Below are 14,357 nucleotides of genomic sequence, written 5' to 3'. Positions count from 1 at the left end.
CTAGGTCTCTACCTGCCTCTCTTGGTAGCATATGCATCTGAGACCAAACTCAATGTAGAAGTCTCAGTTCTACACAGCTAGGGCTGGGCTAGTCTGACTTCTCCCTTTTCCTTACAATTGGGATGTCTGTGGTATTCCTGGCAATCCTACTCATTGGGTTTAGAGTTAAGGGTAAGATTCTCCCCACACTTTCCACTGAGCTGAGCCTGAGTCTGTCTGAGCTTCTGATATGATCAACAGCAAATCCCACTCCCACCTTCTCTGGGTTCTTCTCCAGTTTACCACAACTTCACTTACTGTGCTCTGGTTCTCTGGGGGTGTGTGGCAATCTTTGCCGCCACCACTCCTTCCCTGAGTTGTATTGCAAAATCTCACCCCCAGAGAGTTTGTTGCAGCTGTGCTAGACTCTGAGAGCGCCGGGCTGGGTGCTTTCCTTCAGGGAAATGCGACTAGGGTGTAGTAATTTCTGCCACCCCTACTCCTGCAGTGCATTGAACCACTAGATCTCTGACCTAGAGAGTTTATCAAAGCTGGTTGAGTCCCTGAGGGTGCAATACTGGGATTTTTCCTGTAGGGTCTGCAATTTCACTTATGATTGTAGTGGTTCTGGGCTGTAGCTTTTGCTGGAGCTTACCTGGGTATGGTGAACTCACTGCTGCTGATGGCAATATGGTGTCACTGCCACTGCCACGCCTTCAGCCATGAGGCTGGTGTATCTTCTCTCTGGAGACCTTGATGGGCTTCGCTGTTGAAAATTTTAGCTCGTCTTTGCACTGAAAGAACTGCTGGATTACATCTGAATGGACTGCAACTGGTTCCTTTAGCTCCTTTGCTTTTCTTTTCTGGAGTCTGGTTCTGTGAGGCAAGATGGTGTCAGTGCGGTGGCCACTGCGGTGGCGGGGTGATTTCTTTTTCACTTCTCTGGTTGTTCTAGACTTCTTTATTTTCTGTCTCTTGTACTGGTAGCTTTTATTCCTCTATTGATAGTATTTTCTGACTTTGTAAGGCATTATTTTTGATGCTGGAGATTGAGTGTCAGCAGTACTTGTAGAAGCTGCTTTACTCAGTCACCATCTTCCCCTCCCCCATCAGGGTTTTTAATTCTCTTCCTTTTCATAACATCTCGAGAGTTGAGAAGATGCATGGCCTGGGGTGCCTGGCGTCTGAGCAAACTGCTCCTCGTAGCCGGGTACTGGAGGGGATGGAGTGCTCACATAAATATCTTTAATACAGTTGAACTATGTGATAAATTTAATACTGATGCTCCACTGGCGGCACTTCTTAGTTTTCTTGAGTGTTAAATTTTTTTCTCCTAAGGCTGGGCGTGGTGGCGCATGCTTGTAATCCCCGCCACTTGGGAGGCGGAGACAGGAGGATCGCGCTGGTTCAGAGCCAGCCTCGCTGGCTTAGGAGACCCTGTTTCCAGAAAAAAACAACAACAAATATAGCCGGGCGTGGTGGCGCACGCTTGTAATCCCCGCGCTTGGGAGGCGGAGACAGGAGGATCGAGCAGGTTCGAAGCCAGCCGTGCGCTGGCTTAGGAGACCCTGTTTCCAAAATGAAAATGTAAATAGGTCTGGGAGTGTAGTCCCGAGGTAGAAGGGCTTCCAGGAACTCCAGTACCACAAAAAAAAAAAAAAAAAAAAAAAAAAATATATATATATATATATATATATATATATATATATATATATATATATATATATATATATTATTAGGTCTGGGAGTATAGCCTGGAGATAGAAGGGCTTCCAGGAACCCCAGTACCACAAAAATTTTTTTTCTCCTAAAATCCAGGCATAGTTGTGTATGCTTGTAATCCCAGTACTTGGGAGGCTGAGACAGGAGGATCATGCAGGTTTGAAGCCTACCTTGGCTACTTAATGAGGCTCTCAGCAACTTACTGTGACCCTGTTTCCAAAACAAAATATAAAATAGGCTGGGAATGTTGCCCAGAGGTAGAAGGCCCCTGGGTTCCATCCCCAGTACCACACACACACAAAAATTATCCTTATTCTGTAGTATCTGTTTTAATTATAATGTGTCTTGGAGAGGTTCTTTTTTGATCTCGTCCATTTGAAGTTGTGAATTCTTCCTGTACCTGGATGTTCACTTAATTTCCAATGTTTGGAAACAATTCTGCTATTATTTCACTAGAAATATTATCAGTTCCGCTAGGCTGTATCTCATTTTTCTCTTTGATTCCAATGGTTCTTCAATTTTGTCACATAATGTCCCAGTGTTTGTATATTCAGATAATGGTTTGTTACTTTTTTCCTTTATTGCTGACTGAGGGTTCAACTTTACATACCTTGTCTGTAAGGTCTGAAATTCTGTCTTCTATGTGGTGTAATTTATTGGTAAGATTTTCAACTGATTTTTTTTGTGTGTGGTACTGGGGTTCCTGGAAACCCTTCTACCTCTGGGCTATACTCCCAGACCTATTTTATACTTTTTATTTGGAAACAGGGTCTCTTAAGCTAGCACGACTGACTTAGAACCTGTGCAATCCTCCTGTCTCTGCCCAAGCGCGGGGATTACAAGCGTGCGCCACCATGCCCAGTTTCTTTCAACTGATTTTGAAGTTTGATTTATTGTCTTTCTTTACCAGGATTTCTGTCTAGTTCTTTTTTGTAATCTCTATTTCGTTATTGATATGCTTTTTACATCCTGTCTTTCTCTCTTAATTCATTCGCTAGGTATCCTTCAATTCATTGATCATTTTAACAATTAAAAATTTGAATTTTTGTCTGGGATTTTTATTATTTATTATTTATTTTTATGTAGATTATATTGAAAATTGCATACATTCAGACTATGCTTGGTGCCCTCTTCCACCTCCCACTTCCCCTCCCCCTCCCAACAATGAGTGTCCAGGTTAACCATGCTACCTTCATACCTTTATACATATCCAGATATAGCTTTTTCATTAATCAACCTCAACCTTCTTCATTATTAATAATGGTTATGGCATATGTTGATACATGATTTGCTTTTCAATAATGTATGTTTCTTGGAGTACTCTCTTCTTTCAAAGAGGTTGTAGGAAAAAAATAACATGGTATTGGCACAAAAACAGGCAAACAGACCAGTGGAACAGAATAGAAGATACAAAAACAAACCCACACACCTATAGTCAATTAGTCTTTGATAAAGGGGCCAAACTCATATGCTAGAGAAAACAAAGCCTTTTCAACAAATGGTGCTGAGAGAACGGGCTATCCATTTGTAGAAAGATGGAACTAAATCCTTACCTCTCACTGTGCACAAAAATCAACTCAAAATGAATCAAAGACTTAGAAATTAGACCACAGACCAAGAAGTTATTAGAGGAGGGCATAAGGCAACACTCCAACATATAGGCACAGGCAATAACTTTCTCAACAAGACCTCCAAACCACAGGAAATTAAAGCAAGAATTAACAAGTAGGATGGCATCAAACTAAAAAGTTTCTTCTTATCAAAGGAAACCATCAAGTACCTAAAAAGAAAGCCTACAGAAAGGTAGAAGATTGTTACCAGCCACCACTCTGTTAGAGGGCTAATATCCAGGATATACAAAGAGCTCAAAAGACTCTATACTAACAAAACAAATAACCCAATCAAAAAATGTGCAATTGAATTGAATAGACACTTCACAAAAGAAGAGATACAAATGGCCAATAGATACATTAAAAGATGTTCAACATCATTAGCCATTAGGGAAATTACACTGAGATTCCCTCTAACCCCAATCAGAGTGGCAAGCATAAAGAAATCAAATAACAACAAATGCTGGTGAGGATGTGGGGAAAGATGAACTCTTTTACACTGTTGGTGGGAGTGCAGAGTAGTTCAGCCAATATGGAGATCACTGTGGAGATTCCTTAGAAAACTGGGAATGGATCCATCATATGATCCAACTATACCACTTCTGGGTATCTTTCCAAAGGGGTTGAAATCAGAGAACTACAGTAACACATGCATACCCATGTTCATATAGCCAAATATGGAAACAACCTAGGTGTCCATCAACAGATGAATGGATTGTAAAATTATGGGAAATACACACAATGGAATTCTACTCAGCTAAAAAGAAGAACAAAATCATGTCATTTACAATAAGATGGAAAGACCTGGAGAACATTATGTTAAATGAGATCAGCCAAGCACTGAAAGAGAAGGGACTTATGTTTTCTCTAATATGCCCAAACTAGGGAGTATTAGGAATACCAATGGGACCCCAGGTAATGGAGGGGAAACCTCAGCAAAGCTGAAATGGAAGGGTAGGAGCCTCAGCTACTTAGCAATGCCCTTTGCAACTCAGTGAGATCCTGTTACATCCACGCCCACCCCCCCCCCACACACACCCACACACACACCCCAAATCGGGGCTGGGAGTGTATCCCTGAGTTAGAATGCCCCCTGGCTTCCATACCCAGTATTGGAAAGAAAGAAAGAAAGAAAGAAAGAAGGAAAGAAAGAAAGAAAGAAAGAAAGAAGGAAAGAAAGAAAGAAAGAAAGAAAGAAAGAAAAAAAGAAAGAAAAAATCTGACAAGCCACAAAATGTGGATAGCACTGTGAATCAGTTAATATCATCCAGTTAATGCAATTGCTATCATATATGTTTTTGTTTCTTTTTGCAGTACTTTCCCCCAGGTTTTCAATTTTAGAATCTTCCAACTGTGAGAAAGTTTGTGTGGCACCATTATTGTGTTGTTTGTATGTTCTACCTCTGACCCAAGCTGGTCAAACTTGTTAGGGGAGTCCAATTGCTGAGCTCTGCCCTCCTTCCAAGGACACATCTGGCAGGGGTGTGCTGTCTATTTCATTTGAATTTACTCTCAGAATAGCTTTGTTATTTTGTCAGGGATGGTAGCATACATCTGGCAGGGCTGCTGGCCAGCTCTTTCATCTGTAGACTGCTCTAGGTTGCATCATACCTCTTGTTCCAAAAGTCTTAGTCCATGTGCTAGTAGAAGGTATGTGGAATGGCTTAGCCTATTATCTATCCCTTCTGGTCTTGGGGAGGTGACATGAGGGCCACTGCCTACTTCCTGATCCTGATGTGTCCCAGTTTCTCCCAGTAACCCATACTCTTTACCCCCAAGGTCAGATCATGAATTTAAAATAAAATTGCACTTTGTTCTCTCCAATCTGAAGACTGAATTTTAAGCCCCGAGTTTATCCCTAGTCTGTGTTATTGTTTCACTTTTAGTCCCAGATTGACCTATGGCATGGACACTAACTGATTCAATGGAAAGTACGACTAACAGGGCAGTTTACCCTTGGGTATTCAAGAAGCAAGTATACCAAAAATAGTGAAAAAATGAGGAAAAATAAAGAGTAAAATATGAAAAAACAGTTGAAAACTTTTTCTACTCTGCCACTCAAGACATTCTAACAAAGAGTCTCTTCCAGCATTCACTGCTACCCCACTTTAACCACTGTTAGGGTTTGGATTTGGATAACCCCAACAGCCTCATATATTGGCAATAAGCAAGGTTCAGAGGTGAGGCATGGCTGGAGGAGGTGGTCACTGTTACGGTGAAATATGTTATGGTGTGGGAATGTTATGGTTTTGGGGAAACTGTCCCTGAGAACCCCTGTTAGGGTTCCGGACCATTTTCCCTCAAAACACACAAAACCCAAAAAAACCGAAAAACAGAAAAACCACAGGTTCTTGTCCTGAGCTAAGGATAAGTATACATAGCTCAGACACTTGCTGAAGATTTAAAGAAGTTTATTAAAAAGATAGAAACACAGAAGATAGTTACAGCCCCATGCTAGAATGGCATGGGGGTGATTCAAATGAATGCCCCACACAAGATACAGCACGGTGGACCGGCCTTTTTATACCCATGACCTCCATCTTGTTTACGTAATTCTGACATAGTAAATGTCCCTGTAAGGTTACTCCCCCAGCAAGGTATGGCAAGGTGTCTCCTTTCAGGAAGGTCGACCCTCCTCCCATCCTAGCTAGCTTATCTAATCATGTAGATTTGTCTTTAGATGGAGAAAGGCCTAGTTCCCCTCTCTTATTGACTGACTAATTATGTTTAGCTAAGTCAATCTAAGTTCAATAGCTCTTTGCTTCCTGACCAAAGCCAAGCCTTTCTCTCTCCAGGTCTGCCATTTTAACACAATTATTTCTGAAATATATCTATTAATAATCAGAGCTTTCTCAAATCTTCCTAGGCCATTCCCAATACTGGTACAGTCACTGGGGCCGTGGCCTTGAGGACAGAGTCTGTCCCTGGCTGCTCTCTGTGCTATCTATCTATCTATCTATCATCTATCTATCATTCATCTATCTATCTATCTATCATCTATCTATCTATCATCTATCTATCATCTATCATTCATCATCTATCATCATCATCTATCATCTATCATTCATCATCTATCTATCATCATCATCTATCATCTATCATTCATCATCTATCTATCTAGCAACCATCTATCTATCATCTATCTATCATCATCTATCTCTGTCTTCTATCTCTATCATCTATCATATCTATCATCTCTCTACCTACCTACATACCTACCTACCTATTCATCACCTATCTGTGTCTCTCTGTCTTTCTTCCTCCCTCCTCCTCACTGCCATGAGTTGAGCTTCGCTTTCTTCACCATACCCTGTCTCCAAGTTTCTGTCCTGGAACTGGCCAAGCATACACATACCTCTGAAACTGTGGGTTCAAATAAGCCTTTTATCCTAAGTTGTTCTCGTCAGATATTTTGGTTACAGCAATGGAAAACTAACAAAAAGAATCACATCTTCTGGGGAGTGCTGGAGCTTTTCTTTCTTTCTCTCTTTCTTCCTATCTTTTTTAGTTTGGTTTGAAATTTTATTTATTTTCCTTTTTTAGTTTATATCCAAATTAATTTTATTTTAATTTTTCCTATTTATTTTATTGGTGCAATGAAGTTATACATCTTAATGGGGTACAAGATGGTAGAGGCATACACGCACATGTGCACATCACTCATTTAGCCTTTCCCCAACCACCCTATTCCCTCTCCCTCCTTTTCATGTTTGGCATAGTGATTGACTTTTATGTGTTTGTGATTGTACGCTTCCATCTGAGTGTATTTCTGCTCATATATCATGAATTTGTTAGCCAGCATATGCTTTTCTTAAACTTGGTTGCAGAATATCTTTCAGATTTTTGGAGCAGAGCTTCCCTGTCTCCACTGAGGCACAGCATGTTCAACACTGCCAATGTCGATGGCTTTATTCTCTTCATATTCTAGAAACTATATTTTTGGCTTTCACCTTGTTGCTAGCTCATTGAGTTGCCAACTGGCAATTCTGCACCTCTTTCTACCTAAGTTATCCACTGCAGAAGTGTTGTTTTAAGCAATTAATCTATTTTTATTAAAAATTTTGTATTGGTGCACTGTAGTCATACATATTTTTTTTTGGTGGTACTGGGGTTCCTGGAAGCCCTTCTACCTCTGGGCTACACTCTCAGACCTATTTTATATTTTTAAAACAGGGTCTCTTATGCCAGCGTGGCTGGCTTCGAACTTGCGCCATCCTCCTGTCTCCGCCTCCCAAGCGCGGGGAATTACAAGCGTGCGCCATCACGCCCAGCTGTAGTCATACATCTTAATGGATTATAAGATATCAGAGGCATACATGCACAGATCACTCATTTATTCCTTACCTAATTCCCACCCCATTCCCTTCCCCCACCCTCCTCATGTTTGGCTTAGTATTTGACTGTGATATGTTTATGAATGTATGTCATGTACATCAGGGAATTTTCCTCTTCTTGCCTACTATTCCCCTCAGTTAGGTCACCTTATTTGCTTGTCTATGGTTTCTCCTTTCTCATCTATATATATTCCTCCTATGACTCCTTTTCTCCCCAGTTTCCACATATTAGGGAGAGAATACGATTTTTTACTTTTTGTGACTGAAGAATCTCACTTAGCATAATGTTCTCCAGTTCCATCCATTTATCTGCAAATGACATAATTTTGTTCTTCGTTATGACTGAGTAAATTCCATTGTGTACATATCCCATAGTTTTGTAATCCATTCACCTGTTATTGGTGCATAATTCATTCTCACTTATCTGCTTTGATATCATGGGTTTTTCTGATGTACCATTTTTACTTTCTCAGAGTATCCTGTAAGCAACATATAGTTAGGTATTTCTTGTATCCTTTCAATCACTCTTCATTTTAATTAGAGTCTTTATTTAAATTTAAAGTAATAGTCAAGCCAGGCGTGGTGGCGCATGCTTGTAATCCCAGCATTGGGGAGGCTGAGACTGGAGGATTGCGGTTCTCAGACAGCCTCAGCTACTTAGTGAGGCCCTCTGCAACTCAGTGAGGCCCTGTTTCAAAATAAAGAATAAAAAACGGACAGGGGGTGTGGCTCAGAGGTCAAATGCCTCTGTGTTCCATCCCCAGACCTGCAAAAAAAAAAAAAAGTAATAGTCATATGATGTGAGACTTTAATCAATAAATAAAAGTTTAAAAACCACAAAAATCTACTTATTTAACAAATAAAAGTAATAAAAAATCAATTATATCTAACTACCTATTTGGCATCCGGTTTTCTCATTTTATTATAGCTCTTTTCCTTTTCTATCACACTGTTACAGTCTTCCTTGTGGTATAATGACTTTCTCTAGTAGTGTGTTCTAATTCTTTGATTTTTTTGCTAATTACAGATTATTGGTTTGTGAATAAAAAATAATTTTTTGTTGGTTCTGTGTTTTAAACCTAGGTCATCACACAGGTTAGGCAAGCTCTCTGCCATTTTGCTACATCTTCATTCTGAGAAGCATTTTTTGTCTATAATAAACTTTTTTTAAATGAGATCAACTTAACATGATTATAAAGATAGGAAAATTAAGAGAGAAACTATGCTAATAAAATCTATTAGACTTGCACTCCGTTTTTCCTCGCAGTTTGATTTTCAGTGTCCCCTTTTATATATATCTATACTGTGTCTCTCAACATATCAGTGTAGTAATTATTTTAAAATTAGTTTTTTTCGTTTAATCTTCATGCTAAAGGTTTGAATGATATACATACACATCATGTTTACAACATTAGAAAATTCTGACCTCTGCTGGCTGTCCTGTGGTGATTGCTGGAGACCCTGCAGTGTGGGATGAATTGCTGACTCTAGGTCCTACCTGAGTGTCCCTAGGGACTGACTGCTAATCCAGATTTCTGTTGTGTCCAACTGTTGCCTCAGCCCCACCTCCACAGAGATGGATTGCCAGCTCACAGAGCCTGTGAGTTGGTTTGTTGCCATGCAGGGCCTGGCAGCTGTACAGGCTTCTGCTGGGACAGTTTGTAAACTTATGACATTGCTGAGCTCTGTTGTAACTGCAGGAAGGGTCTGTAGTTTCTTGGTCCAGCTGAGTTCTGTTGCAGCCACCACAGTAATTCACTGGGCAGTTTGTTTGGGATGTCTGGAAGCTCACTGTCTTGAGGTATCCAAGCATGGAGAGAAGAATGCAATTGCCTTTGGTGTTGGGTGTCTGTAATCACTGGCTTGGTAAGATTTAGCTTCTTTGCTGGACCTGGTCTCTGAGAACCACTGACAGCTCCTGTAGGAGGGGGGTCACTAAGATAGTTTCCACCTCTACTCTGGGATCACTAGATGAGAAGGATGGGCCTTTTTCTAGTCCTCTGCTCTCTGTGCTGTATCCAAATGACCACATTTCTAACATCTTTCTTCTGTTGAATTTTAGTGATTTTCTTTTCTTTCTTTCCTCTTTTTTTTTTGGTGGTACTGAGGGTGGAACCCAGAGGCTTTCTACCTCTGGGCTATACTTCCAGACCTTTTTTTTTTTCCAATAATAAATCTCTTTTATTTAATCCCTTCAAAAGTCTTACATACACCATTAAGCAGTCACGTTCACAGACTTAATATTTTTTTGAGTTCAGCAGCAGTCTTTGGAATAAGAGGAGACAAAGGACTGCAGAATTTCTGCTGCAATCACCAGAATAAGATGGATTCTTGCTCCATTCGATGGTCCAGGTCTTCACCAAGGTGTCTTAAACACTGAATTAAAACCATAAACAGAAAACTGTCACTTCCCTCTGTATTACATATGCATAGAAGAATGCACTAGGACACACGAATCCACTTGTATTAAAAAGCACTACTTTTTCTGAGCAAAAAAAAAGAAAGCAGTGATTTTCGAACTTCGTACACATACACCCATTTTTATATATTTTATAAAAATGTATTTTTATTTTATTTCTGTATTTGCCTATCTCTTTAATTATATAGTTGTATTGGTGCGCTGGAGTATCAGATCGTAATGTAATTCACAGTCATAGTGACGTACATGCATAGAGCACTTGGTGAAGGAACACTAATTTAAAAAATCACCTTCTTAGGATGCCAACGCAGTTTTCTAGTAGCAGTGTTTGAAAAAAACCTCGTTCTCTGTATTCCCATCAGCAATAAGTATTGATGTTATTTAAAGTTTCATTCATTTGGTTAAAGTGATAATGCATTTTAATTATAATTTTTTTATTAATTTATTTTTTAAATTGGTGCATTGTAGTCATATATCAATCACATTGGAGTACAAGACTTGAGAGGATATACAAGCACACATCATCCAATTAGCCCTCCTCCAGCCCCCATCCCATTCCCTCCCCCTCCCTCCATCCCATGCTTCTTTGGTGATTTACTTTGATACATTTGTTTATGTACCTCCTGCGTTTTAAAGAGGCTCCGTCCTCCAGTATTACATACCCTCTGATTGGTCACATTAGTTGCTTCACTATAGGGCCCTTTCTATAGCTCAACCTCTTCCTGTTGCCCTTTTCCTCCTAGTTATTGCTGATTAAGAGAAGCGTCTGATTTATATTTTCTGCGATATTTCTCTGTGCATGCTGCGTTGCAAGTACCGATCCCACTCTTGATGGTCCCAGTAGTGGCCTGGCTACTCAGTGGACTGATCCAGACCTCGCTGGCTCAAGCAGCGGTCTTGCCTCATGGGAGGCCCCAGTTCTGGTCTCGCTGGCCCCTGCACCGGTCTAACCCCTAAGCTGGCTTTGGTCCCGGCCTTGGAGGCCGCAGGAGTGAACTTGCCTCATGCCAGGCTCCAATGCTGGCATTGGCCCCTACACCGGCCTAACCCCTTGGCAGGATTCCAATCCCGGCCTCGTTGGCCCCAGCAGGCTCCAATGCTGGCATTGGCCCCAGCACCGGCCTAACCCCTCGGCAGGTTCCGTTCCCGGGTTAGGAGGCCCCAGCACTGGCCATGTCTCACGGCAGCCTCCGATGCTGGCCTCGCCTCACAGCAGGCTCCGATGCCGGCCTCGCTGGCCCCAGCACTGGTCTAGCCCTTCGGCAGGTTGTTATCCTGGCCTCGGAGGCCCCAGTACCGGCCTTGCCTCACGGCAGGCTCCGATGCCGGCCTCACTGGCCCCAGCACCAGCCTAACCCCTCGGCAGGCTCTTATCCTGACCTCAGAGGTCCCAGTACCGGTCTTGCCTCAAGGCAGGCTCCAATCCCGGCCTCAGAGGCCTCAGCACCGGCCTTGCCTCACGGCAGGCTCCAATGCCGGCCTCGCTGGCCCCAGCATCGGCCTCACCCCTTGGCAGGCTCCAATCCCGGGCTTGGAGGCCCCAGTACCGGCCTTGCCTCATGGCAGGCTCCGGTGCCGGCCTCGCTGGCCCCAGCACTGGCCTAACCCCTCGGCTGGCTCCGATACTGGCCTCGGAGGTCCCAGCACCGGCCATGCCTCACGGCAGGCTGCGATGCCGGCCTCACTGGCCCCAGCACCAGCCTAACCCCTCGGCAGGCTCCAATCCCGGCCTCGGAGGCCCCAGCACTGGTCATGCCTCACGGCAGGCTCCGATGCCGGCCTCGCTGGCCCCAGCACCGGCCTAACCCCTCGGCAGGCTCTTATCCTGGCCTCGGAGGCCCCAGTACCGGCCTTGCCTCAAGGCAGGCTCTGATGCCGGCCTCGCTGGCCCCAGCACCGGCCTAACCCCTCGGCAGGCTCTTATCCCGGCCTCGGATGCCCCAGTACCGGCCTTGCCTCAAGGCAGGCTGATGCCGGCCTTGGAGGCCCCAGCACCGGCCTTGCCTTACGGCAGGCTCCGATGCCGGCCTCGCTGGCCCCAGCACCGGCCTAACCCCTCGGCAGGCTCTTATCCCGGCCTCGGAGGCCCCAGCACCGGTATTGCCTCAAGGCAGTCTCCGATGCCGGCCTCGCTGGCCCCAACACCGGCCTAACCCCTCGGCAGGCTCCGATCCCGGCCTTGGAGGCCCCAGCACTGGTCATGCCTCATGGCAGGCTCCGATGCTGGCCTCGCTGGCCCCAGCACTGGCCTAACCCCTCAGCAGGCTCTTATCCTGGCCTCGGAGGCTCCAGTACTGGCCTTGCCTCAGGGCAGGCTCCAATCCTGTCCTCGGAGGCCCCAGCACCGGCCTTGCCTCACGGCAGGCTCCGATGCCAGCCTCGCTGGCCCCAGCACCGGCCTAACCCCTCGGCAGGCTCTTATCCCGGCCTCGGAGGCCCCAGCACCGGTCTTGCCTCAAGGCAGTCTCCGATGCCGGCCTCGCTGGCCCCAACACCGGCCTAACCCCTCGGCAGGCTCCGATCCCGGCCTTGGAGGCCCCAGCACTGGTCATGCCTCATGGCAGGCTCCGATGCTGGCCTCGCTGGCCCCAGCACTGGCCTAACCCCTCGGCAGGCTTTTATCCTGGTCTCGGAGGCTCCAGTACTGGCCTTGCCTCAGGGCAGGCTCCAATCCCATCCTCAGAGGCCCCAGCACCGGCCTTGCCTCACGGCAGGCTCCGATGCCGGCCTCGCTGGCCCCAGCACCGGCCTAACCCCTCGGCAGGCTCTTATCCCGGCCTCGGAGGCCCCAGCACCGGCCTTGCCTCACGGCAGGCTCTTATCCTGACCTCGGAGGCCCCAGTACTGGCCTTGCCTCATGGCAGGCTCTGATGACAGCCTCGCTGGCCCCAGCACCGGCCTAACCCCTCAGCAGGCTCCGGTCCCGTCCTCGGGGGCCCCAGCACTGGCCTTGCCTCACGGCAGGCTCCGATGCCGGCCTCGCTGACCCCAGCACCGGCCTAACCCCTCAGCAAGTTCTGGACCCGACCTCGGAGGCCCTAGCACAAGCGTTGCCTCATGGCAGGCTCCAATGCCGGCCTCGCTGGCCCCAGCATCGGTCTAACCCCTCTGCAGGTTCCAATCCCGGCCATGGAGGCTTCAGTAGTGGCCTTGCCTCACAGCAAGCTCCGATGTCGGCCACTGGCCCCGGCGCCCGCCTAACCCCTCAGCAGGTTCCGATCACTGTCTCTGTGGTTATTATTTCAAAGGTTCCAGGTGTAATGTATCAGATCTCTGCCTCCCCTGAGTATTGGCCACTGGCATTGCCACTGCCTCCACCATTTCAAATCCTTCCCAGGCTCTTTTTTCACTCTGAATGTTGTCCAGTGTTCCTAAGCATGCGTGATGGTAGCATTCGACATTTGGTGTAATTTCTCCAAAAAAATAAAGTTGGTAAGATCTGGTTTCTGTTTCTCCTGAATACAAGTCTCCACCACCATCGTGGAGAACTCTTTCAACACCGCATTTCTCCTTGGTCTCCGCTAAACTCTCTCCTTACATGTGATGTCTGAGATTCTTAACAATATAGAGAAATAGCAGTCCTCTTTCACGGCGAATTTTTCCATAAGTTCCAGTGCATTTAGATAAGTTTTGTCTGCATCTCCAGTGTCCTGCATCCATAACGGCTTTCTTACCTCCTCTCCGATATTTTTATCTTTTTCTGTTCTGGGCCAGGTTTCTCCAGGGGTCTGGCGTGCTACTCGCAGTTCGGCCTGGGGCCCAGAGTCCCGCGACACGGGCCCCATCTGGCGTGCCCCACGCGCGACCCCTGCCCAGAACCCAGCGTCTTACTGGGCCTGGTTTCTCCAGGGGTCTGGCGTGCTACGCGCAGTTCGGCCCGGGTCCCAGGGTCCTGCGACCCTGGCCCGGCTGGTGTGCGCCCGCGCGACCCCCGCCCAGAACCCAGCGTCTTAATGGGCCCGGTTTCTCCAGGGGCCTGGCGTGCTACGCGCAGTTTGGCTTGGGGCCCAGAGTCCCGCGACCCGGGCCCCAGCTGGCGTGTCCCGCGCGCGACCCCTGCCCAGAACCCAGCGTCTTTCTGGGCCCTGTTTCTCCAGGGGTCTGGCGTGCTACTCGCAGTTCGGCCTGGGGCCCAGAGTCCCGCGACCTGGGCCCCATCTGGCGTGCCCTGCACGCGACCCCTGCCCAGAACCCAGCATCTTACTGGGCCTGGTTTCTCCAGGGGTCTCTTCCAGACCTTTTTAAAAATATTTTAAAATATCTAGATGGCACCCTAGTTCTAGGTTTGCTGAG

General features: G+C 45.9%; 1 protein-coding gene across 1 annotated transcript in view; it reads right to left on the bottom strand.

Moving 5' to 3' along the window:
• Nucleotides 1-1,097: 1,097 nt before the first annotated feature.
• Nucleotides 1,098-14,357, bottom strand: part of LOC308268473 (cytochrome P450 2B11-like) — a gene marked incomplete at both ends in the record, with an annotated part of 45,066 nt that continues 31,806 nt past the window's right edge. Inside the window, one exon of the mRNA XM_080703597.1 lies at nucleotides 1,098-1,238. Within this exon, the coding sequence (XP_080559723.1) occupies nucleotides 1,098-1,238 (141 nt within the window). The remainder of the gene's footprint in view (nucleotides 1,239-14,357) is intronic.

Source organism: Muscardinus avellanarius, assembly GCF_963383645.1.
Source record: "Muscardinus avellanarius genome assembly, chromosome: 10".
NCBI classification, from domain to species: domain Eukaryota; kingdom Metazoa; phylum Chordata; class Mammalia; order Rodentia; family Gliridae; genus Muscardinus; species Muscardinus avellanarius.
This window is presented reverse-complemented; position numbering and strand designations above follow the sequence as displayed.